At 34.4% G+C, this 26,969-nt stretch overlaps 1 protein-coding gene across 2 annotated transcripts in view; it reads left to right on the top strand.

Moving 5' to 3' along the window:
* HADHA (hydroxyacyl-CoA dehydrogenase trifunctional multienzyme complex subunit alpha) overlaps positions 1–26,969 on the top strand; it is a 59,758-nt gene that overhangs the window by 5,950 nt on the left and 26,839 nt on the right. The window contains exons 2-9 of one of the 2 annotated variants that reach the window (XM_074300102.1): positions 16,723–16,764; positions 16,857–16,927; positions 18,182–18,315; positions 19,574–19,712; positions 20,731–20,850; positions 23,205–23,307; positions 24,417–24,539; positions 25,067–25,185. In XM_074300102.1, coding sequence (XP_074156203.1) covers positions 16,723–16,764; positions 16,857–16,927; positions 18,182–18,315; positions 19,574–19,712; positions 20,731–20,850; positions 23,205–23,307; positions 24,417–24,539; positions 25,067–25,185 — 851 coding nt within the window. Of the gene's footprint in view, positions 1–16,722; positions 16,765–16,815; positions 16,928–18,181; positions 18,316–19,573; positions 19,713–20,730; positions 20,851–23,204; positions 23,308–24,416; positions 24,540–25,066; positions 25,186–26,969 lie in introns of both variants that reach the window. The other variant, XM_074300103.1, reaches the window with a different exon arrangement.

Genomic DNA, 26,969 nt, shown 5'->3' with positions numbered 1-26,969 from the left:
GAAGTGCTAGGGGCAGCTAGATGGCACAGTGGATAGAGAGCATCAGCCCTGAAGTCAGGAGGACCTGAGTTCAAATGTGACCTCAGACACTTAATACTTCTTAGCTGTGTGACCATGGGCAAGTCATTTAACCCTACTTGCCTTAGCCAAAAAAAAAGAAAAGCAATTAAATGCTAGCATTATGTAGCCACTTCAATTCTGATTGATTAGAGAGGAGATATAGGTTATAATATAGGTTAAAATCAGGATTGGTTTCTATAAAATGGGTCTAGAAGGGTTAGTGCATGGAGGTTGATTAGGAATCAAGCATTTCAGATTCTTAGTTGATTTAATAAATGGTATTAAATATCTTCTATGTCTTCTAATACTCTATTGAGTTTTAGAGGTACAAAAATAAAAATTAAACAAGCTCTGCTCTTAGTAAACTTATGTTTGATCAAGAAAAGAAATTTGTAGACATATGTATGTAATAAATACAGGGTAATTGGGAAAGGGTTTCAGCATTTGGGAGATCAGAAAAAGTCTTATATAGGAGTTGGCACATAAGCTGAACTTGGAAGGAAGATAGCAATTCCAAGAGGCAAAATTAAGGGAGTCCATTCAAGATATGTGAGACAGATAGGGTAAAAGCTTGTAGCTAGTAGAATGTCCTATTTGAAGAATATTTGGGCTGTGGATTGTAGAGTGCATGAAAGAAGGTAATTTATAAAAAGTCTGAAATAGTTTGGAGCCACATTGTGAGCAGATTTTAAAACCCACAAGAAAAGTTTTGTCCTAAAGAATCTAGGGAACAATTGAAGTTTCTTGAGCAGGAGTGTGATATGGCCAGGCCTGTACTTTTAAGAATATAATTTTGTCAGTAATATAGAGGATGAATTGGAGAATTACAATGCGATTTCAGTAGTCCATGTGGTGAGAGTTTGCACTGATTATAGTCTTGTGAAAAGGATTATATGCAGAAGATGTTATAGAAGTATAATTAACAAGACTCATAACTGATAGGTTGTGTGAAATAAGGAAAAGAAGATTCAGTAATAACACCAGAGTTTCTCACTTGGGTGATTATATCTGTATAAAAAGAAATGATAAGTTTGGGGGAAAATATGAGTGTTTTTGACATGCTGAGTTTGAGATGCCTGTAAGACATCTAGTTTGAAATATCCATAGACTTTTGAAAACTCATTCAGGATTGGAACTCAGGTGACTATGACTGGCTATATATATAGAACATCTATATAGTTATCTATCTAGAAATAACTAAACCAATGAAAGTTGATGAAGTTTCCAGATAGCAAGCATTTATTAAACACTTAATATGTACCAGGCAGTATGCTAAGTGCTATGGCCACGAAGAAAGGAAAAAATGATCCAGGAAAAATGATCTGGAATAGAGCCTTGAGGCATACCTATAATTGGGAGGAAGATCCTGGGTAGAAAAGTAATTGAGAAGGAAAGGATCATATACTTAAGAAGAGAACTAAAAAAGTAGAGCATAAAATATTGTTGCATGATAAATATATTATTGAGAATTTACAAAAGTGCTACATAAAGGCCTTTGTGGATAAGAGAGAAGTTGTGGAGAAGATGGTTATATTTGAGTTGGATTGTAAAGGTTAAGTAATTATTGAATGAGCAAAATAGGGAGACAAATGGAGAATTTGACTGACCATAATGGAGTATGTGGCACTGGGAAAAGAAATTCTACTTGAAAAGTAGACATCAAATTATATAGGTTCTTTAATGCTAGACAGAAGAGTTTGAAAGTTGTTTGGTAACCAGATTTTGTAAGGGCTTACTATGAGCCAGATACTTTGGTTATAAAAATCTTTCTGACCCTGACCTGAGAGAACTTAAGTTCTAATGTATGAAGCACCTTTCAAACCATAAATTGACATAGCCATAATTAGGAGGAACTAATACATATGGGAATAATGAGCAGAGAAAGGAATGTTCTGAGATTCACAAAGAGAGTAAGTTGATTCATGGGTTATTGAATTCACAAGCCTCATGTGCACAAAAGAAGGGTGGGATGGCAAGATATCATTGCTGGATGAGATGTGAATCACAGTGTGCTTTAGAGTGATTATTCTTTTAAAATTTTCCAAATTCCAAATACAGTAATCCAAATTAGTTTTAATATTCACCTTTGCAAAACTGTGTTCCAAATTTTTCTTCCTCCCTCTCTCCCCTCCCCTATCTAGTAAGCAATCAGATATAGGTTAAACATGTATAGTTTTTCAAAACACATTTTCCTATTTATCATGCTACCAAGAAAAATCTGATAAAAAGGAAAAAAAAAAGAGAAAAAAACAAGCAAACATAAAAGGATGAAAATACTATGTTGTGATCCATATTCAGTCCCCATAGTTCTTTCTCTGGATGTGAATGGCATTTTCCATCATATTCCTCTATTGGAATTGTCTTGAATCATCTCATTGTTGAAAAAAGCCACGTCCATCAGAATTGATCATTGTATAATGATCTTCTGGTTCTGCTCATTTCACTTAGCATCAGTTCATGTAAGTCTCTCCAGGCCTCTATGAAATTTTCTTACAGAACAATAATATTCTATAGCATTCATATACCATAACTTATTCAGCCATTTTCCAACTGATGATTCACTCAGTTTCTGGTTTCTTGCCACTATAAAAAGAGCTGCCACAAATCCGCGCACATGTCTTCCAGGTTATCACCTCTGTTCTGACTTCACTTTCCTCTATTAGTTAAGCAATTAACTGCCTACTGGGTTTTATCCTTGAATTCCTTTCTTACCTTTTGCCATGAAGAGCTACACCTTACCAAAATTTCCTCCTGGATTACTTTTCTTCTCCACCTCCTTCAAGCCTGTTCACATGCCTCTGAACAGAGCTGAAGAAGTTGTGCAATTAAGCTGGCTTTAATGAGAAAATGAAAGCCATTTGCTAGAAGTTCTTCCCTTTCTCGCCATGTCACAACTCCTTAAAATCATTATCTTCTCTTTACTCCAATTTCTGATGACTAAGTCGTTCTTCTCAGCCAGGCCAACTGATTCTACATTTATCCATAATCTCATTTCCCTGAGTCTTCTCTAACAAATTGCCATTATAATCATTCCTTCTTTGATCTTTACTCTCTATCTGCTGGTACCTTTATTGCTGCTTTTCAACAAATAAGCACTATCCTATCTCCTCAAGTTATCCTCAAGAAAGTTGTGTTTTCTCTTTAACTACATTCTAGATTCTTCTCTCCTCTCACTTCTCAACACTTTGTAAATCTGGCTTCCCACAGCCACCATTTAACTAAATAGTTTTTTTGAAAGTTAACAGTGATCTCTTAATGGCCAAATCCAAGAGCCTCTTCCCAATCCTTATCTTTCTTGACTTCGCAATATTTGGCCTTATTGACTGTCTGGATACCCTCTCCTCTGGATTTTTGTCATGCTACTCTGCCTGACTCTTGTCCTGTTAGTCCATCTCTATCTCTTTTGTCAAATTATCATCATTGTCAACCCCTTAACTGTGGGTAAGCGCCAAGGCTGTATCCTAGGCCTTTTGTCCTTCTTTCTCTAGACTCCCACTTGGTGATCTCTTCAACTCCCATAGGTTTCATTATCTCTATGAAGACTAATCCTAGAGCTATATAGCCAATCCTACTCTTTTCTAAGTTCTAGTCCTATATCACCAGCTGTCTTTTGGACATTTCTAACTATCCCAACCTCAACATGTCAAAACATTCAATCCCTCAAACTTCTTTCAAAACTTCTTTCAAACTTTTCTGTTACTGTCACGAGCACCACTGTCCTTCCAGTCATCCATGCCCAAACCTCTCAAGTCTTCCTTAATTCTTCATGCTCTATCATCCAATATGTTCTGTTGGTTGCTAAATCTTATGTCTACCTCCACATCTATTCTTTAATTAGTCCCTTTCTAACTACTTGTTAATCCTCTTAGCTCAGGCCTTTATCACCTCTTATATGGACTATTATAATAATTGGTCTTCTTGCCTTCAATTTTTCTTACACTAATTCATTCTTCATATTGCTGCAGAAGTGATTTTTTTCCAAAGGGAAAATTCCCTTACTCAGTAAATTATAGTAGCTACTTATTTTCCTCAATTAAAAATAAGCTCTTTTCCTCGACATTTAAGCTCTTTTCACCTTGCCTCCAATTTACTTTTCCTGTACCTATATTATGCTTCTTTATATCTCAGAGACAAACTGGCCACTTTTCTGTTCTTACATGATATTTCATTTCATACCTCCATGTTTCAGCATAAATTTTCTTATTCCCTCTTCCCCATTCCCAATCAAGGCCTGAAATGGCCTCTTTCATTCTCCATACCTAGATATACCCAGTCTCTTTCAAGACCCTCACTTTAAGCTTTCCATGACATATATACACCCCTCCAAAAATTACTTTTATGTTTACTTTGCATAAACAAATATATATATCTTTGAGAGAAATAAACCAGTTTGTTTTTTTTTTTAAAGAAAGAGGAGAAACCAAATGACCAGTATCAAAAGTTAAAAATTTATAACTAATGAAGAGAAAATAAAAGCAGTTGTTAGGAGCTCTTTTTGCCCAACTACATGCCAATAAAACTGATTGAAATTGAAAAGAAATTGAATCACAAATGAGTTCACTAAGAAAAAAAAAAGATCAGGATTAAGTGGATTTATGATTAATTCTACCAAACATTTAAAGAGCAGTTATTTCCAGTGCTCTATAAGTGGTTTGAAAAAATGGTTAAAGAGTCCTAGGGACAGCTAGGAGGTGCAATGGATAGAATACCAATCCTGAAGTCAGGAGGACCTGAGTTCAGATCTGGCCTCAGACACTTAACACTTCCTATGTGTGTGACCCTGGCCAAGTCACTTTAATCCATTTGCCTCAGCAAAAAAATTTGTTAAAAAGAATCCTTTCAAGTTCTTTCTATGACACAGATATAACATGGATACCTAAATTAGAGAGAGCCAAAGCAGAGAAAGAAAAGTATTGACCCACTTTCCCTAATGAATATTGATACAAAATTTTCAAGTAAAATATTAAGATAAAAGATTATGATAACATATCACAAGATCATATGTTATGACTGTGCTGGATTTATACCAGGAAGGCAGGACTGATTCAATGTTAGGAAAACTATTAATATAATTGGCTCTGTCAGTAACAAAAACAACAAAAATCATGCTGCTTATTTCAATAGATTAAGAAAAGGCTTTTGGCAAAATGCAACACTCAATCCTGTTACACTAGAAAGAGGAATACATTTCCTTAAAATGAGCAGTATCTATCTGAAACCAAGAACAAACATTATCTGTACCTGGGATAAACCAGAATTCTTTTTGGTAAGATAGAAGTAAAACAAGTATGTCCATCATCACAATTATTCAATATTATACTACAAATGTTAGTTATAGCAAGGCAAGAAAAATAAACTAAAAGAATAAGCATAAGCAATAAAGAAACCTATTTTTTGCAGGTATTAATGAAAGTTACTTAGGTGTACCTAGAGAGCAACTAAAAATCTAATGGAAACAATTATCTTCAGGAAAGTTACAGGGTATCATTTCTGTATATTTAAAAAAAAAAACCAAACCTAGTAGAAAAATATCGAGAAATTCCACTTAAAATGACAACACAGTATGAAATGCTTGAGAGCTTACCTACCAAAACACAACACAGGAATTATATGAACATAATCACAAAGCATTTGTAAAAATAGATATCTAAATACCCAGATAAATATTAATTTTTCATAGATAGAGTGCTGGGTCTGTATCTCAAGAAAATCATAAAGGAAAATATGCGTATGCATATGCAAAAATGTTTATAGCAGCTCTTTTTGAGGTAACAAAGAAAATGAGTAGGTGCCCATGAATTGGGAAATGGATGAATAAGTTATGGCTTATGAAAATTAAAAACAAAAAAGTATGTATTCAGACAAAAATCAGTTCTTTCTCTAGGTGTGGATAGCATTTTTCTTTGTAAATACTTCATTTTACTGCTGAGAATAGCAGTCATTCACAGCTGATCTTCCCACAACACTGCTATTATTATTATTATATAATTAATTATTATTATATAATTATTATTATTATATATTGTACATTTTACTTTGCTTGAATTCGTGGAGGACTTCCCAGGTTTTTTCTGAGCGCATCCTTCTCATTGCTCATAGAACAATATTTCATAACCATAATTTATTCAGCCATTTTTCAATTGATGGGCATCCCCCTAATTTCCATTTTTTTGTCCTTAGAGCTGCTATAAATATTTTTGTACATATAGGTCTTTTCCTTTTTTAAAAATCTCTTTTGAGGGACAGGTAGGTGGCGCAGTGGAGAGAGCACCAGTCCTGAAGTCAGGAGGACCTGAGTTCAACTATGACCTCAGACACTTAATTCTTCCTAGCTATGTGACCCTGGGCAAGTCACTTAACTCAATGTGCCTCAGCAAAAAAAAAAAAAAAAAAAAAAAAAAAAAAAAAAAAAAAACTCTTTTGGGATTCATGCCTAGTAATGATATTGTAAGGTCAAAGTATATGGGTAAATTTATAGCCTTTTGGGTATAGGTCATATCTTTTGAACATTTGCCATTTGGAGCATGGCTCTTTTTTTTTTTTTTTTTTAATTGACTTAGTTCTCTCTATGTTTGAGAAATGAGATCTTATCAGAGAAACTAGCTTAAATTTTTTTTTTCCCATTTACTTGGCCAATTGTATTTCTCTTGTTTATTCTTTTCTCTCACTCTCTTTTACCCTGACCATCCTTAAAAGTGCTTTACTACTGATAATTTCCTCCTCCAACATGCCCTCTCTTCTGTCACCCTTCTTGGATCTCCGCTTCCTGCAGAGTAAGATAGATTTCTGTATCCATACATAATTGTGTGTGTATTTTTTTTTTCTTAGAGCTAATTCTGAAGAAGGTACATTTCTTTCATTTTACCTCTCATTCCCCTCTTCTCCACTGTAAAAGCTTTTTCTTAACTCTTTTTGTGGCAGATAATTTACACCGTTCCACTTTTCCCTTCCCCTTTCTCCCAGTGTATTCCTCTTTCACCCATTAATTTAATTTTTAAGATATTATTCCTTCATATTCAACTCATACCTGTGCCCTCTGTCTATAAATATTCTTCATAACTGTGATATTGAGAAAGTTTTAATGAATTATAAATATCTTCCTCCTATTTATGAATGCAAACAGGTAATCTTATTAAATCCCTTATTATATTACTTTTCTAATTACCTCCTTATGCTTCTCCGGAGTCCTGTGTTTGAAAATCAGATTTTCTATTGCTTTAAAATCCTCTATTTGAGTGAATTTTCATCTTTTTATATTTATATTCAGTTTTGCTGGGTAGGTGATTCTTGCTTGTAATCTTAGCTTCCTTGCTCTCCAGAACATCATATTCCAAGCCCCTTCATTCTTCAATATAGAAGCTGCTTAATTTTGTGTTATCCTGATGGTGCACCACTCCACTATACTTGAATTATTTCTTTCTGGATGCTTGCAATATTTGTTCCTTGACCAGAGAATTCCAGAATTTGGGTATAATATTCCTGGGAATTTTCATTTTAAAAGGGATCTCTTTCTGGAGGTGATCAGTGAATTTTTAAAATTTTTTTTTTTTACCCTCTGATTCTAGGATATCAGGATAGTTTTCTTTGATAACTTATTGAAAGATGATATCCAGGCTCTTTTTTTGATTATGACTTTCAGGTAGACCAATAATTTCAAAATTACCTTCCTGGATATTTTCCAGGTCAGTTGTTATTCTGATGATATATTTCACATTTTTTCTATTTTTTCATCTTTTTGATTTTGCTTTATTGTATCTTGATTTCTCATAAAGTCATTAGCTTCCATTTGCTCAATTGTAATTTTTAAGGAATTATTTTCCTTAGTGAGCTTTTGTAACCTTTTTCATTTGGTCAAATTTGGCTTTTTAAGGCCTTCTTCTCATTAGCTTTTTCTGTTTCCTTTTGCATCACTCAATTCTCTTCCTAATTTTTCTTCAATCTCTTACTTGATTTTCAAAATCCCTTTTGAGCTCTTTCATAACCTGAGACTAATTATTTTTCTTGGGGACTTTTGATGTAGGAATTTTCACTTTGTTTTCTTGAGTGTGTTTTGATCTTCTTGGTTACCATAGTAACTATCTATGGTCAGAAACCTTTTCTGTTGTCTGCTCACTTTCATAGCCTATTACTCAGCTTTTAACTCTTTGTTAAAGTAGGGCTTTGTTTCCAGGGTGGGGGGTGCATTGTCCCAAGTTTCAGGGATTTTGCACAGCTGTTTTCAGAGCTCCTTCCAGGGATCTGACCATGTTGTGATATGGGAGCCACCTGCCAGTGGCTGCTGCCCACTAACTCAGACCTGTAGAATGGATCTCTTCATGTGAAGACCTCTGACCTCTCTCCTCTTCCCTCTGCCTCCAATTTTTTTCATTCCCAGTCCATAAAGAACATCTGAGAAGGCTGCTTTGCAACGCCTTAAAATTTATGATTCACAGCTGTGGAGGCTCTTGGAGAATTGATGTGCCCCTTTACCTAAGCATGGTCTTTAACATGGCCACATGTCCTCTTTTCTGTCCTGGAGTTGTTAGGAGTGTCCCCTGCCCCAATGTCAGAGCTAGTGTGCTAAAGCCAGAGGCTTTCTTCAGTGCTAGTAAAGCGACCTCTTGTGTGCCGGGGCCCTGGAAGCTGTGGCTGCCACCATAGCCCACTCCCACTTTTAGTTTGCTGGTTTCCCAAGGCCCTCTCACCTTAACTGACAAAACTTTTCTGCTAACCTTCCAAATCGTCTTTTGTGATTCTGGGCTGAGCGATCTAGAAGCCCCCAGTGCTTCTGCTAATTCAGAACTCCTGCTATGCTGACACTGGCACCGGGGCTTCACTGGCCCAGCCTGTACTGGGGTTGTGCGCTGGACCCCTACCTTGTTGCCACAGACTTTTTTTTTTGCTGGTGCTGATTCAGAGGTCTCTAGGTCTGTCCCTGCTTTGTTAGTATGGGACTGAGGTTGATGTTGAGTCTAGGCTACAGTTGCACTGGCACAGCCTGCACCAGAACTGCATGCTGGACTTCCACCCTAGTGCCACAGACCTTTTCTGTTATCAATTGTCATATGAAGATCATACTCTAAAGCACTAACAATTAGAGAAATGCAAATTAAAATAACTCTGAGGTACCACCTCACATCCACCAGATTAAGAAAACAGATAAGGGTAAATGCTGGAAGGTATATGGGATTTGTACACTAATATGCTTTTGAAGAATCTACTATTCCAAACATTCTGGAAAACAGTTTGGAACTCTGTTCAAAAAGCTGCTTATCTGTGCTTATCCTTTATCACAGCAATTTCATTACTAGGTTTATGCCCCAAATAATCAAAGAAAGGCTATATTCAAGTAGAAAATGCTTCAGCACATGTTGTACTTGGTTGTTGCCTCAGTTGAATAGCAGGGATGTAAGATTGGCCAGGCATACTGCCCAACATTTACGCCCACCCCAACTCCCACTATTGCCCTTGGCGATAGACAGCTCCTCCTCAACATAGGAAAGAATGCACAGAACCATCAGACAACTAGTCCAAGATGCTGAGACTGCATATTCTGGGGTACTTTCTGCAGGATATATGGCTGCAGCATAATCTCTCAGCTCCCCAAACAGTAGTACTAGAAGGGGCACAAAGAAGTCTGCATGCTCAGCAGAAGCAGGAATAATGGAGGCTTGAGTAGCATTAATGGGAACACACAGCAGAGGTATCAGTGGAGGGCAGAGGACTATAGCTTCTGCCTCCATATCCAGGATCCTCCTCTCCAAACCTCTCAGGAAGCTTGGAGTGTGGGAGAGGGGAAGAGTATAAAAGTAATGATTCCTCTCATCTGGAATATTTGAAAGTCCTCCATTTCAGTGAATGTTCATTTTCTCCCTGAAAAATTGTGCTCAATTTTGCTGGGTTCTTAATTCTTGGCTCTAATGCTACTAGCTCTTTTGCCCTCTTGGAATATCATATTCTAAGCCAGGGGTTCTCAAACTACAGCCTGCAGGCCAGATTCGACAGTTTTCCTTGATAATTTATAGAAAAATTCTGAACAAGCTCCTTTTTTTTTTTTTATCATGGCTTTTAGATAATCCAATAACTCTTAAATTCTCTCTCCTGCATCTGTTTTAGGTGAATTGTTTTTCCAATGAGGTATTCCTTCTTTTTTTTTTTTTTTTTTAACTTTTAAAAAATTTTGTTTGATTGAGTCTTGATTTCTCATAGTGTCACTAACTTCCACTTGCCCAGTTCTAATTCTTTTTTTTTTTTTTTTTTGCTGAGGCAATTAAGGTTAAGTGATTTGCCCAGGGTCACACAACTAGAAAGTGTTAATGTCTGAGAACAGATTTGAACTCAGGTCCTCCTGACTTCAGGACTGGTGTTCTATCCACTGCGCCCCCTAGCTGTCTCCCAGTTCTAATTTTTAAGAATTTTTTTTCTTCAATTAGCCTTTGTAATTCTCTTTCCATTTAGCTAATTCTACTTTATTTTTCCTCTTTCCATTTTTTTGTGCTTCCTTTTTTCAAACTGCTGACTTTTCTTTTAGAATTCTCTTGTATAACTCTTCTTTTACAGTCTTCTAGTTCTCTTATTTGATTTTTTAAATCCTTTTTTGAGCTCTCCCAGTAGGACTTTTTGAGCTTGAGACCAGTTAATTTTTTTTCTTGATGCTTCACCCATAGATATTTTGCCATCATTGTCCTTTTCTGAGTTTGTGTTTTGATCTTCGCTATGGCCATAGTAATTTTTTATGATTTTGTTTGTTCCTTTTCCAGCTTATTTTGTGACTTGAAGTTGAGTTCTGTTTCTGGGACACTATCCCAAACTTGTAGTGCAGAGAATCAGGGATCTAGTTACTGGCTTTTTGTGCCATGGCCTGCCAGACCAAGTCATCTACCTGCTGCTCTGGGAATTGGAGGTCTCAGAGCTGGCATATTGTGCCACTGGCATCAATTGTAGATCCGTGTTGGTGCTGGGAACTTCCTATTGGCTTGCCCCTTTTATGCAAGTGAGACAGTTCTTTCCTACAGTCCTATTAAATTATTTTGGGCTGGAAAAATGTTTCACCTGGTCACTTTGTGGGTTCTGTTGCTTTAGAATTTATTTTGAGATCTAATTTAAAATTGTTCCAAGGGAAAATGGAGAGAGCTCAGGAACTTGATGCTTTTTTATGACATTTTGGCTTAGCCTCTCCAGATTTTGTCTGTCTTGAATTCTCAGTCTGTAGGGGGATATCTTGGAGAGAATTTGGAACTTAAAATTGAATATTTAAAAACTATATATGCATGTTTCTTCTAATAAAATATAAGATTCTTGAGTACTAGAACTGTTTCACTTTTCTCTTTGTCTCCCCAGAGCCTATCATAATACCTAGCTGTGATAATAGATTAATAAATGCTTGTTGGTTTGTTGATTGAAGTAGCTAAAAGGGTGAGGATACATATTAGGAGATTGTTGCCAGCTGGTTATAGAAGCTTCTGCTAGGGAAGTAGTACTTAGAAAGGAGAGAACATTAAAAAATGTTGGGATGAAACTGGTAAGTTACTTGATATAAGAAAAGACTCAAAGATAAACCTAGGATTTCATACATGGCAGTATTATTACTTAGGGTAATTGCCACCTGAGAAATCATAAAATCAGAATTAACATTTGGGGAACAGATAAGCTTGATTTTGGACATTCTTGATTTGAAGTGTTAATGTCTCCAAGGGAAACAAGAACACAATCTTAAAAATTCATGTTTGGACTATGATGACTCGAGTAGTTGTTCCTTGACATGAAGGAGGGAGGTGACAGGGGAAGGACTGAGCCCAAGGGACCATGAGATGAGGGTGTAAGGATGCAATTTCCACAAAACAAGAGAAGGGAATTGTAAGGGCCCTTTAAATGGGCGGGCACAGCGCAACAGATTTGAGTAGCCCAGAAGTATTGTCTGTAGATATAGGACTGCCCTGTGGGTAGGATCCTGGACATATTGAGATAGGTTCGTAATGGGTGCCGGCTCTCTCGCTGGTTGGCTGTGTGTGTGACCTCACAGGCCCTTTATAAGCCCCCTGCAGACAGCAAGTCGCTCTCTTTAACCTGGCTCCCTAGCCTGGGGTAGCCAAGCCAAGCCAAGCCAAGCCAAGCCAAGCCAATGGATAACCGAGAGAGGTAAGAAGTTTGGTAGTGAACACCATCTATCCATCGGCTTGGCTTGGCTTGGCTACCCCAGGCTAGGGAGCCAGGTTAAAGAGCACCAGGTTAAAGAGAGTGACTGCTGTCTGCAGTGGGCTTATAGAGGGCCTGTGAAGTCACACACACAGCCAACCTTAGAGAAGGGTCATGTATGAGTTCCTAGAAGTAGCTGTACCCAGAATAGTTGAGAGGAAATGGAGTCAGAAATGAGATGGCTAGCCTTTGGGAGCAAACTTGATCTTAGTAAGGTCAGGGAATAGGTCTGAGCCTCAATATTTGGGACACAGTATAATTTCCTCATTGATTAATATATCTAAGAATAAAGCACAGCAGGGAAAAAAGAGAAAACTGGGAAAGATCTGAAGGTAATAACAGAAATTGATTAGAAGAGGGAGCTTAACCCATTACTTAAAAATTCTTAATCCCCTAAGAGATTAAGGAACAAATAAAGGTCTAGTTTAAAATTTTAAAAATAGGTAGTTAGGTGACAAATTGGTAGCATGCTAGATTTGGACTTGGATTCACGAAGACCTAAGTTCAAATCTTGTCTCAGAAACTTACTAATTCTGGGCAAGTCATTTAAGCTCTTAAGCTCCAATGTCCTTAATGGGAAAATAAGGAGGTTAGATTTGGCCTCCAATGTTCCTTTCAGTCCCAAATCTCAGATTTTGTGAAAGTCACAATAGACTGAAAAAGAAGAGAAAGAACTAAGAGAAAGAATAAAAAAAAAACTTAGAAAAAAATGTCATTAAAAAAAATACTGTGATCTAGAGAGAGAGAGGGAAAAAAATTCACTAAAAGTAAAATTTAAAAAAATTAATTGAAGAAAAAGGAGAAACACCATATATGTGCCAGGCACTGTGCTAAGTAATTTACAAATATTATTTCATTTGGTCTTCATAACAACTCTAGGGAGTAGATGCTATTATTAATCTCATTTTATAGTTGAGGAAACTGAGACAAACAGAAATTTAAATGACTTTCACTTAAAGTCTGAGGTTGGATTTGAATCAAAGTCTTCCCATCTTCAGATCCAGCATTTTCTTTATAGAAAGGATTGAAGATTTTTAATTAAACTCTTAGCTCAGGAGAGAAAGGGACAAAAGAATAGAAATAGATAATTAAAAACAAAGAGAAAGGAATTTTAAATTAAAAAACCAACAACGAGGGATTATGTAAACAGAAATGAGAAAAGGGAAAGATCCTATGGGAATGAATTAGTGCTAAAATATTTCAAATAAAACTAATCCCAGGAATAAAACTTAAAGGGAAGATTTTTTTTAAGGCAGTACTTGAGAATTAAAAAAAGACAGATAAATATAATGCCTATAACTTTACTTGAGAATGGGCTTAAATAGTCCAGTAAAAAGAATAAGAGAATGAATTTTTTAAAACCATCAATTTCTTCTTGATATATACATTGAAATTACTTGTACTTCTTGCATATATTTTCAGACTTTTAAAATTTATTGATTGGTTTTCCTGACTTTTTTCTCTTTTTTTAAAAAAAAATTGTTAGGTGGGATGGTTTTTAGGGAAGAAGAAATTGTAGTGATGTAAAAAAATGAGATCAATAAAAATGTATTTAAAAATCACAAAACAACAAAATGAAAGGCTGGAATAGAGTTTAATTTATATCAGGTAAATAAAAACACAGGACTCAACAAGTTATTAAAGTTTTACCCAGTCTTCTGTAGTTTTTACCAGCATATGCCTCATCCCACTATTCTTTAGTAACAAACAACAGAATTCAGTTCTTTCTCCACGTCCCTCCCTCTGTACAGAAGACTGAAGTATAGGAAAAGGAGAAGCATGTGAGCTGTGCAGCCTCTGTCAGCCAGAGAAGTAAAAAACAGAAGATACTGGGGCAGGGGCCAATGTGTGTGAGATATTCCACTCCTAAAGGAAAGGGGATTGGCATGTAACTAGAACCATTTCTTTTCCTCCCCTAGCAATTTCTTGGGTAAGATCCTGAACAACGAAAAAAATAAATTTCTCATAATGGAATGAAGCTGAGACAACTGCATCTTAGCTCCAGCCCTCCAGAGATCTAGTACCAAAAGGGAAAGAGATAGAAAGTGAACAATATGGGGGGAAATTACTAAAGATCTCAGAGAAAGAAAAAACAGTTTAAAATCTTGAATGCAGATAAATTAACTGGAGAAATATTAATAACAGAAAGGAAGCTAGCCTCTTGGACATATAAATGAGTACAAGACAAAGAAAATAAACGAACACTCGAAGAAGTAGAGAATATTATAAATCCCAAAGAAAGCATGGAGCCACAATAAGTACCTTAAAACTTTAATTCAGTTAACAATATAGAGATTAAAGAAGGAATAAATAAGTTTGAACCTCATGAGTCAAAGAATGGCTCAAGAGAGAAATAAGAATTTTTTAAGTGAAATTTAAGGCCCACATAGCAGAATTCGAAAATAGAAAAATTTAAATTGACAATGTTCTCTTCATGAAACAAAAGAGAGAACTGATTAATGATATAAATACTCAGAAATAAAGGACAGTCTGGAAGAAAAAAAGTAAAAAAGCAATAATTTTTAAAAATTCTAATTTAAAAAAATTACATGATTTCTACACAAATAAAACTTACTCATTCCAAACAAATTTGTGGAAACAATTTAAGTATCATAGATCTCTCAGAAGAATAGATAATTCAAATAACCTGAATATCATGATGCAAAAAAAAAATAATGTAAGAAAATTATTTAGGACTTCTGAACACTGAAAAAAAGTTATACAGATTACCTCAAGAAGGAAAAAAAATTATATTGCAAATTCTAAGATACATAGTATTTATATTCAGCAACTCCAATGATAAAAAAAATTTGCAAATGATTTGAAGGATCTTCAGATATAAATGAAAGGAAATTCAAGTAAAAGGTGACAATTCTATACTCATAAGAAATAAAGAAAGTAATGGAATAATATGTTTTGAAGAATAGAGGTACTTAAAATGAAACTCAGTTACAGTCTGAAAAACTGAACCTGAAGGGAAAAGATACATTTTTATAAAAGAATAGTTGAAGAATTCCTACAAAAAATAAAAACAAACATAAGCATATTGTTTGTTTTGCAAACACCCTAGGGCAACAGAAATACAAGAAAGATTAATAAAGACAACAACCAAAGGAAGCACAAATAAATAGTAATTTGGTAAATTACTATTTAAGTTATTAATTAAATAAAATTTAAATAATTAAATAGCAAAAAAAACTAAAAGAAAGACATATAGAATTAAAAACAAAATAACTACCATTTGATAGATTTCTTTTTAAGAATATATAAGAATGAAAAGGTAACATACAGAAATAATGGTGAAAGATGGATTAAAAAAGAAAAAAGCATAAAATAACAAAATGGGGGGGGGCAGATTATCAGAAACTACTGTGTATAGACCTATAGACTGATGCAGAATGAAGTGAGCAGAATCAAGAGAGAACATTGTACACAACAATATTGTTTGATGGATAACTTGGCTGTTCTCAACATTGCAGTTATCCAAGACAATTCTATGGAACTCAAGATCAAAAATGCTATGCCCCATAATATGGAGTTTGAATGCAGATTATACTATTTCAACTTTTTTTCCTCAAGTTTTCTTCTACAAAATTACTAATATGGAATTAAGTTTTATATAATGGCATATATCTGATAAATATGAGATTGTTTACTGTCTCAGAGAACAGGAAAAGAATGGGGGTTTGGAACCCCCATTTAAAAAATGTTGAAAATTGTTTTTACATCTAATTTAAGAAATTTGGCTGCTTTATTCATCATAACAAAAAACTAGAAACTATTCCATTAAATGAGAATTGTAAATAATGGTATGTTAACATCATAGAATACTATTATACTATTATTAAAATAGCAGATAGGAAGAATAGAAAGAGATGGGAAGTGTGAAAGAAAATCAAAAGAAGTTACATTGACCACAATCATATTTTTTAAAAGACCACAAAGATATATATTCAGAGAATAAATTGGGGTCCTGAAAATTGATGTTAGTGTTTTGTGAACATTGGTATGATTATCAAGTTGTAATTGTTTTAAGTTTAAGGTCTTATTTTAAGATTTGTGCTACTTTGAATTTATTTTTTATTTAATTTGAATTTTAATTTGAAAATATACAGTAAAACAAATTTTAATTGAGGTATGCAATGTTTTGTGTAATTATAGTCATATTGCTATTTGAAATAACCTTTCACATCTCATGAATAGAAAAACACATGACTTTAGGATAGTCAAAATACTTATTTTTTGTTGTGAGCGATTACTGGCTCAAGACCAAACAGCTTTGATATGAAAAGATTAACATATTCTTTTCAACTACAAACTCATAAGATTTACCAGTAGATATAGCTATAAAGTTAATATAACATTATTTTTAGTGTACCTTCTATCTATATACCTTTGATTTACCTACTAGCTACTATTTGTAAACCCAGAAAATTTTTTCCCTTGATTTTTTCAAAGGGTTTTATATTGATATTTTGTTTTCAATAGGTTATAGCTGCCGGAACTTTTCCCAGTCCTCTTCTGTGTTAAGTAAGTTTATAGCCTTGATTAAAATACTTCACATTTTTTAAATTGGCAAAGTAATAATATTATTTACCAATAAATCTTTCATTTGCTTTTAGCTAGAACCCATGTTAACTATGCAGTCAAAGAAAATGTAGCAGTTGTGCGAATTAACTCACCCAATTCAAAGGTATTTATTTAATGTGTTGTTTAAGAATCCTATGCTTTTCTTTCTTTTTTAAAAAAATTTATTCTGTTTTATTTAGAATCCTATGCTTTTCATCATTTGTGGTATGTTTTTAAATTGCCTTGGCCTTTTACACTGTAAAGAAGTATCACAGAAAATTATCTATACCCTGATAGTAATTACATCTCATAATGAATAGATAAAATCTTGAAGGTTAATCTATATTGAGTTTTGACAGGCTGCCCAAGGAGAGCAGAATCAGAAACAGAAATCTTGTCTTTTCATTCCTTCCATCTAACTTTAAGTATTAGTTTAATTTCAGAGATACTTAAGACCAACTTTCTGATACAAGGGAGAAGAGGAAAATGAATTGTTTTTAGTCTGAATTGCTTAAAATACTTACCAGCTCTTCCCAGGAAGAATGACTAAAAGAAATTGAAAGCATATTACTTTCCTAAAGATGGTTAGAAATGTTATAGCCTTAACATAATATATCATTTGTACTAATCAAGTTGGGTTAAATGTGCCCAGCCCTCATATATTTCTAAAGAATACAGTAATACATCATAGATTCGCTGTTAATGAATTGTTTTCTACCAACTAGAATTTTCCCTACCTCAAACTCCAACAAAATATGTTGCAGTAATTTAGCCTTCTAAAAAGGATAGTTGATTCAAATGCTTAGTGTTTCTGATATTTGGCAGAGTAGTAGACAATACAAGATATTGAATTAAGACAGTAGATATATGCAATAAAGTAAAACAATAGTTACCCATTAGTTTTCAGTTACCCACAAATTGCCCTCTTCTTTTTGGCCTTAGAGTATGTCTTGATTTCTACTACCTCATAAACTGAGCCCTTAAATATAATCCTCGATTCCTTTTTTGATTAATGGCAGAGAGAATTAATATTGCCTTTTTTAAAAAAGGTATAAACTAAGCAGCATTCTGTGTCCCTTTCCCAAGATATATGGTGGTTTTTTTCTTTGCCTTTCTTGTCATTAAAATGTTATCTCTTCTTGAATTAATCTTGTTAGATCTGAGGCATCTATATTGGAATTGGAATTTTTAAAATTCTATTTATGTAGCAGAATTTGTCGCCATGGATAGATCACTTACCCTTTCTGGGATTATTTTTCCATCTATTAAAAAATAGAGATAATAATGCCTACATTATCTCATGATTTTAATAACCAGAAAACATATAAATGTTGTCTATTTGTTATTGTTAATTTTATTCATTATTATTACTTGGCAGGTAAACACTTTGAATAAAGAGCTGCAATCAGACTTTATACAAGTGATGAATGAAATATGGTCTAGTGATAGAATCAAAAGTGTTGTCATTATCTCTTCAAAGCCAGGCTGCTTTATTGCTGGTGCTGATATCAGGTAAGTGTCATTTTAGCAAGTGAAGCATGGAGGGGTGTGTGTATGTGAGAGAGAGACAGACAGACAGACAGACAGACAGACCATATAGATATTATTCTAAATAAGAGTAAAGAGAAAACTAAGATTTTTTTTCTTAAAATACATTTTTATTTATTTCTTGATTTTACATCACATGCGTTTCCTTTTATACAGGAAGTTCCACTCCCAAAGAACAATTTCTTATAATATTAAATAAAAAAATACTCAAATGAATCTATGATTTAATGTTCCCTCTAATGGTACAGATTACAATCTATCCATGCCTGTCTGGCCTACATAATTCTTGCCAATGTCTTCCCATAAATTGACCTCCAAAGGTCTGTTCAGCTATGAATCTTCTTCATTTAGGGGACTTCCTTCTTTTCTGTTGACATTATGAGAATACCAGTAGAATACTCTGACCTGTCACCTCATCCTCTTTCCATGTAATTCACATATCTTCTCTTTCTAACATACAATTCCTTGGTGACAACTTTTGTTCCTGTTCTTCAGTTGCTTATTTGTCATATGTTGCAGACTGCTTATAACCATGAAACAGAAAAGTAACAAATAATTTAAAAGAGGAAAAATATTTCCCAAGAGCAAACCAACATTTCAAAAGTTTGCCATGCAGTGCTCTATACATACACCTCCACAAAGAATGGGAGACACATTCATTCCCATGAGTCTTTTTTGAGCCCAACTTTGGTCATTGTAATTTCGGAGCTTGTAATTTCAACTGTTTGTTCCATTTACATTGTTGTCATTTTGTTGTTGCTTTCCTGGTCCCGTTTATTTCTTTTCCATCAGTTCATATAAATTTTCCTATGCTTCTCTGTGTGCTTCATATTCATTGCACAGTAATATTCCATTAAATTCATATACCACAGTTTATTTAGACATTACCTTATCAAATTTGCTTTGGTCCATTCTTTGTTACCACAAAAAGTACTGCTATGAATATTTTGGTATCTATTGATATTTCTGTCTTTGACATTTTTAAGATAGTTGTTAGATATCTAGGTCAAAGGCTATCAACATTTTAAACAGTTTCTTAGTATTCCCAATTGCTTTCTAGGAGGCATTGTATTAGTGGGCCTAGCTTTCTAAAAAATTTCCAATGTTTATTCCCATTGTTTATCATCTTAAGTCATGGTATGTGGATGTGGTATATGTTAATAAAGATAAAAGGAATAGAGGAGGCAATGGTTTCATTTTCACACTTTCTTATACACTACAGCATGATAGCTGCTTGTAAGACTGCTAAGGAAGTAACACAATTATCACAAGAGGGTCAAAAAATGTTCGAGAAACTTGAGAAGTCTCCAAAGCCTGTTGTGGCTGCCATCAGTGGGTCCTGTCTGGGAGGAGGACTTGAGGTACAATTTTATACCAAAGTTAATAAAACTTTATAAAACAATAGAGGGAGGATGAGATCTACTGGCAACATATACTTACTCTGCTAAGTCTTTTAAAGCTACTTGGGTTTTAAGTATACAAGTACTGGAGCAAAGCTGAATGGGAGGGAGAATCACTTGTTTAGTTTTTATATTCTATCTTTGCTACTAATTCATTATATAACCTTGGACAAATTATTTAAGTTCTTTGGGTTTCAATTATTTCATCAGTAAATAAAGGCATTGGGCTAAATTGTCTCTTAAGATCTCTTGTAGTTCTAAGATTCCATAATTTAATAAATTCTGTGACCACTTACTCTGTGTATAGTATAATGCTTAGTTAGGGATATTGAGATATGACATCTGTGGCCTTAAAGACCTTACCATTTAATTGAAGTAACAAGGAAGTATTTGAGTAAGTCATATATGACTAGTGAATATAATAAATACTAATGGAATTAAGATGAGGGAAGAGTCCACTAAGGGCTTAAATAGAAAAGAATCATTCAGGGAATAAGTAAGGCCCTTGAATAGGGGATCTGGCTAGCCTCAAAAGAATAAGCAGGGTATTCCAGGCAGGTGGCACAGCATGGGCAAAATCAGCTATTAACAATATTTGAGCAATGAGTAACCTGCGTATGTAATATTTTTTTTTTTTTTGGAGGCTGGGGTTAAGTGACTTGCCCAGGGTCACACAGCCAGGAAGTGTTAAGTGTCTGAGACCAGATTTGAACTCAGGTCCTCCTAAATTCAAGGCTGGGGCTCTATTCACTGCGCCACCTCTCTGCCCCCATATGTAATAATTTCAAGTAGAAGTATCTTACGTTTCAATAATGTAGGAGTGATAGTGGGTTTGAAAGATCTATTTTAGAAAGCCTCGAATACCAGGCTAAAAAACCTAGACTTGGTTATGTTGGCATGTTCCTCAAGGACTTTTGAGAGCCCTATCTGTTCTGAGTGCTGATATATTTTCTAACTCTTTTCTTCCTTGTATTTGAAGCTTGCCATTGCGTGTCAATTCAGAATAGCAACAAAAGACAAAAAGACAATATTGGGGACCCCTGAAGTGTTACTGGGTTTATTGCCAGGAGCAGGAGGCACTCAAAGGCTCCCAAAGATGGTAAGTTAAGATCCTCCCAAACTATAGTCATGTACAAGAGAAGCCATATACCTAATTTGACCTTTTATACTTTAGTTTCCCCTATGAAGAAGTCATGTTCTGATAGAAATTTTTTTATTAATTTTTGTAATTATAAATTTTTGACAGTATATATGCATGAGTAATTTTTTATAACATTATCCTTGGTATTCATTTTTCCAAATTTTCCCCTCCCTCCCTCCCCTAGATAACAGGCAATCCCATACATTTTACATGTGTTACAGTATAACCTAGATACAATATATGTGTGTAAATCCAATTTTCTTGTTGCACGTTAAGTATTGGATTCCGAAGGTATAAGTAACCTGGGTAGACAGACAGTACATTCAATTCCCAGTAGACAGTTTACATTCAATTCCCAGTGTTCCTTCTCTGGGTGTAGTTGTTTCTGTCCATCATTGATCAGCTGGGAGTTGGATCTTCTTTATGTTGAAGATATCCACTTCCATCAGAATACATCCTCATACAGTATTGTTGTTGAAGTGTACAGCAATCTTCTGATTCTGCTCATTTCACTCAGCATCAGTTCATGTAAGTCTCTCCAAACCTTTCTGAATTCCTGATAGAAATTTTTGAAAATTTTGAAAGCTTCCCTGGGTAAATATGGATGAATTATTCCTAATGATGTCTAACCTAAATACATTTTACACTATTGTGACATAATTCAATCTTCAGATATTATTTTATAATAAAAAGTTTGTCTCTAAGTTTGTTATGATTGGTGTGTTCTACAGGCTATTTAAAGTTGGGCCTTGGTAGTGAGATGGAGGTGGGTGGTTTGCAGCTAGAGTTGCAGAGTAAGCCAGGTGATAAATGTTCCCATCTGGGAATCATCCCTGAAGGTGGCAAGTGAAAAGGAGGTCTATTGTCAGGAAGCTCAAGCTACTGTGGAGGTTGTATATACAAAAGAGTGACTAAGGCCACATTCCAAAATTTTAAAGAAAGAAACCAAATAAAAAGCTGGAGATTTAAATGTCTGATCTATGAGCATTCTGGTATAATGTCTGCTAACATGGAGAATAATAAATTGCTAATCAGAAATTATATAGCTAGTACTTCTATACCAAAGAGGTACATTTCAACCAAGTGAGCTATAAATTGGAGTTTAGTGACTTCTGATTCTGTTTTTACCCTATAGTTCCAACAAATGTGCTTCCTAAAACTCTCCTTTATAACAACAACAACCACAAAAAGCAGAACCAACTGACAAAATGACCACGTGATAGCATATACAGCATTCCTTACCATACATATAGTGCCGAACCTCTCTACCAAGAAGAAGTGTATTTCACCATCTATGTATTTTCATCCATCTATTACAATTAATCAGATTTCAGTGACATTTTAGTGTCATTTTTGCTATATTATGGTAGCAGATTAAATTTTTGTACATAAAATAACAAGTTGCCATTGGAATGTTTTCTAATAGGCATCCCTTGTAATGGATCTCTGGTCTGAAATGTGTTAGTGAATTTTATCTTGCTTCTGTTATCTAGACTACTGTCTTATCTTCCAGAATGTTCTCCATTGGGAATCATCATAGAGGGGGACCATATATTTAGATTTAAAAAGGTGTAAACTTCAGTCTTACAAGTTGAAAAAGGAGAGCTGAATTCCCATTACTGATATTTTAGACAGTGTTTTAGTCATTCTGAATTTCCATTTATTGACTTACTATGTTTTAAATTAAGAGCTGAAAAAAGTAGTTTGCTCCAATTCATATCCCCAGAAGAATTTTAAAAAATTAACTACTTGTTAGTATAACATAGGTTGAATACAGTGGAAAGTGTTGTTCCAAATTGTTAAAGCATATATTCTCTCTGTTAACAGGTATTTAAGTGCAAAAATATTCTTCATTATTTATTTCTGTTTGCCTTTTTTATAGTAGGGCAGATAGGTGGTGCTGGGCCTAAACTCAGGAAAACTGATCTGGCCCCAGGCACATACCTGGCCCAGGTATGACTCTAGGCAAGTCACTTAACTCTTTTTTGCCTCAGTTATCTATAAAATGAGCTAGAGAAAGACATGACAAACCATTCCAATATCTATCTTTACTATGAAAACCTCAAGTTGGGGTCATGAAGAATCAGGCATGACTAAAGTGACTAAACAACAACCTTTTTATAATACAGGGACACATGGACTATTGGGAACAACTGGTATGTCAAAACAGTATATCTAAAAATTGAGACTATCATATTTTCTGCTCTGTGAGCAATATAAAATTGATTAAATGGCAAGCAGCAGTTTCTTTTCAAAATATGATTGTAGACATTGCTTACCTGTGCTCCCTGACTCTTTACTTGTTTTGTTAGGTTGGAATTCCTGCTGCATTTGACATGATGCTGACTGGAAGAAACATTCGTGCAGATAGAGCAAAGAAAATGGGTCTGGTTGATCAGTTGGTGGAACCTCTAGGTAAGAGTTCAGATTATCCCAAAGATGTACTTTATGTACTTAATTGTCAGCAAGTCCAGGAGCAAGCCCTCTATTAGTGTTCTCTGACCCAGGGAATCTTTCCTTTTGTTAATAGTAAGGGACTATTGCATGAAAACTCCATCTAGACCCCTCAAGGGAGAGCAAGTTTATTTCCCTGGTATGGAACGTAGTCCTTTAAGCTCAGAATTATTTTAATCATTTTGATTGAAAATCTTTCAAAAATATATTGCATACTCTTCTACCTTCCTAATTAAAAAATCAGAGGTTGTCGTTGGAATATCATTTATTGTACTGTGCTATAACATAGTTGTGTTCTCAATATATAGATGCATCTGAGGCTATTTGGTCTTTTCACCAAGTGAACTCAAGCTGTTGTGTTTTAGGATTCTTCAGGTTGCTCCTTATAATTCTGTCTTGGTAGTGTCAAAAACACTAAATAAAACCATCTGACACAGTAATTGTCTAATAATATATACTAAACTCTGTATTCCGTATTCTCCTACATCTCTACTAAGAGAAGAAAAGAGTATTTCATTATCATTTTTCAGTGATTTGCTTTAAAAGGATGGTTAGGAATTAACTGCAAAGGTAGAAGAGGGAATGTATTCCAGAAATAACAGTTATGAACAAAGAATGGCGAGAGGTCACAGGTGTACGATAACAGAGACTTTTTTATATGTAGCATAGACTATGTAGAAGAGAATAGATAAATCTGGAAAGATGAGCTGAATAAAGCCACAATATATAGGGCATTGATTATCAATCAAGTTGAATAGCTTGAACTTTACCTGGTTGGTGTAATTGGATTTGGACGCTTCATATTTCTATTTTGTTTTAACATTTCAGAAGTCCATATAACTTTTTTGGATCCTCTTTCTGTAAGAGTTGTTTCACTCCTACCTAAAAGGGGGGAAGATGGGAGATTTGACTTAAACAACATATACTATGGACAAATCTGATAAATGACCTGAGGTTTTGTCATCTGGATAAGCTCCTAATAAGATTGCTAAAAATAGTTCTTTAGAAACCTGATCTGTCATTCTTCTGCATGTATTGGTTACATTTAACTTTTATGTCAATATTTTCAGGACCAGGTTTGAAACTACCAGAAGAAAGAACTGTTGAATACCTAGAAGAAATAGCAATTAACTTTGCAAAAGAACTGGCTGATAAGCAGATCTCTTGGAAGAAGGAAAAGGGACTGATTGATAGTGAGTATGTCTGTTAGAGGAAGGCTTTTTAAATTCTTTTCACTTGCCACTCCTTTTCACCCAGGAAATTTTTACATGACTCCAGGTACATAAGTACATAAAATTGTAATACAAATCAAACATTTACTGGTAATTATAATTATCAGTATTTTGCAACCCTCACATTCAGTTAAAGACTCCATGAGAAGCAGAATCAGAACTGCTAGTCTGGGCCTTGAATATGAGCAGCTGCTATTTTAGCATTAAAAAAAAATGTGTGCAGTAGTAATTAGTGAAGTCTTTTGAGGAATAGTTTTCACTTCTACTAGTAGAAACACAGATTTAGGGGAGATGCAAATTTTATTTTAGAGTCACATTATGTGTCTTACATAATTTACTTTAAGGTTACATGTAAACTGAAGTATTGCTTGAATTTTTTAAAAAGTTGTTTTGAACTAAGAGAACTTTATCACATAGTAAAGGTTCCAGAAAAAAACTACAAAGTTTGTTTCTTCCCAGTCAATATCTGAAAACATTTTGCCTTGTAGAGATGACATCATATGCCATGAGTTTTCCATTTGTGAGGCAACTGATCTACAGAAAAGTTGAAGAGAAGGTACAGAAACAAACCAAAGGTCTTTATCCAGCTCCACTGAAAATAATTGATGTGAGTTTCTTATCCTTACATTCTATTCAGTTTCAGAAATGTTTATTAAATGGCTGTGATGTACAATAGAAGTATTAGACTTGACCTAGGGGGAGTAAAACTATAAATACAACATAGATGAGTGATAATTTTTGGTTTTCAAAGTCAGCATGCAGCCACAGAGAGATCTCTTTCTATTTAAATTTGGCAGCATCGATGTGCAATATAGTAGAGATACAAAGACAAAGTCATCCTTGACATCAAGGAACCTCTGTTCTACGAGGGGTCTGCAACACATATCATTGATTTTTGGATTGTGTTCCAAAGCACAGTTTTTCTAGGTATACCCCAAATTGTTTGAAACTTATACTTGCAACTTATACTTTCCATCTATTGCTATTGATTCTTCCCTCTGGGGCCAAGGAAAACTAAATATACTCCTCTTCCATATTAAAGCTCTTCAAATACTTAAACACAGAAATCATATCCTGTCCCTCTTCCACTTAAATGCTCCCTTTCTAGCTCCTCCTCAAAATCTTTTCTTCTTTAGGCCAAACATTCCTGGTTTTTTCAGCTCATCTTATGATTTGGACTCGTCTGGATATTTTCAGACTTAGCAATATCCTCATAAATTGTGGCTCACAGAACTGAACAGTGTACTCCAAGTGTGGTCTGACCAGAATGCAGAATATTTTATTCTGTAAGAAATGATGAGCAAGATGATTTTAGAAAAGCCTAGAAATTTACATAAATTGATGCAGAATGAAGTGAGCTGAACCAGGAGATTTGCATATAGTAATAACTAGGTTCTGTGATCATCAACTATGATAGATTTAGTTCTCAGGAATACAGTAATCCAGGACAATTATAATGGAGTTGGGTTGGAAAATGCCATTCACATTCAAAGAAAAAACTGTGTAGACTGAATGCAAATAGAAGCATACTATTTTCTCTTTTTTTGTTTTTGTTTTTTCTTTCTTAAAGTTTTTCTCTTTCTGATTTTTTTCACAAAGTGACAAATATGAAAACATGTTTAAAAATATTGTACAAGTTTAGCCTATATCAGATTACTTGCTGTCTTTGGGACTAGGAGATAAAGGAAGAAGGAAGAAAAAAATTTGAAACTCAAAATCTTACAAAAATGAATATTGAAAACTATCATTATATATAATAGGAAAAATAAAATACTATTAATCTTAAAAAAGAAAAAGAATACTATATAAATATGGCATCTAGTTAAACTCTTTAGTTGGTATAGAGGGAAATAAAATTGGTTCACCACTTTATAGAATTCAGCTAATCAGTTGAAAAAAATTGTTAAGGCTTTTTTTGTTAGGTATTATAGTAGATATAAAGAAGTTTTAAGATAGAAAATTCAAACTTTTTTATAAATTCATTTTATAAAATTTGGGGTTCCATATTTTCTTCTTTCCCAAGATGGTAAGCAATTTGATACAGGTTTTACACATGTAATCATGTTTCCTATTTCCCTGATAGGAAAAGACATGAACTTTTAAAAGGTTAATTAACAATATAGGAAATAACATAACATTCTAATGTCCTCAGAATGGTTACATGCTATTGTTGAATAAGAACTGAAAATTCAAGTTGAACTGGGCACTGCTTCTAAGTCTACTGTTCTTTCAGTTTTTAGGTGTAAGAAGAAAGGTAAGAAATGGAAAGTCATTAGCAGTTAAAACACTGTGCATTTCTTCCTTAATTAAGCCGTTTTTTAAAGAGTTCCCAGTGTGAGCAGAAGCCATCTTAACACATGGGCTATAATATAAGTAGGTTAGCTTCAGGGA

This window comes from Sminthopsis crassicaudata, chromosome 3, assembly GCF_048593235.1.
Source record: "Sminthopsis crassicaudata isolate SCR6 chromosome 3, ASM4859323v1, whole genome shotgun sequence".
NCBI lineage: Eukaryota > Metazoa > Chordata > Mammalia > Dasyuromorphia > Dasyuridae > Sminthopsis > Sminthopsis crassicaudata.
This window is presented reverse-complemented; position numbering and strand designations above follow the sequence as displayed.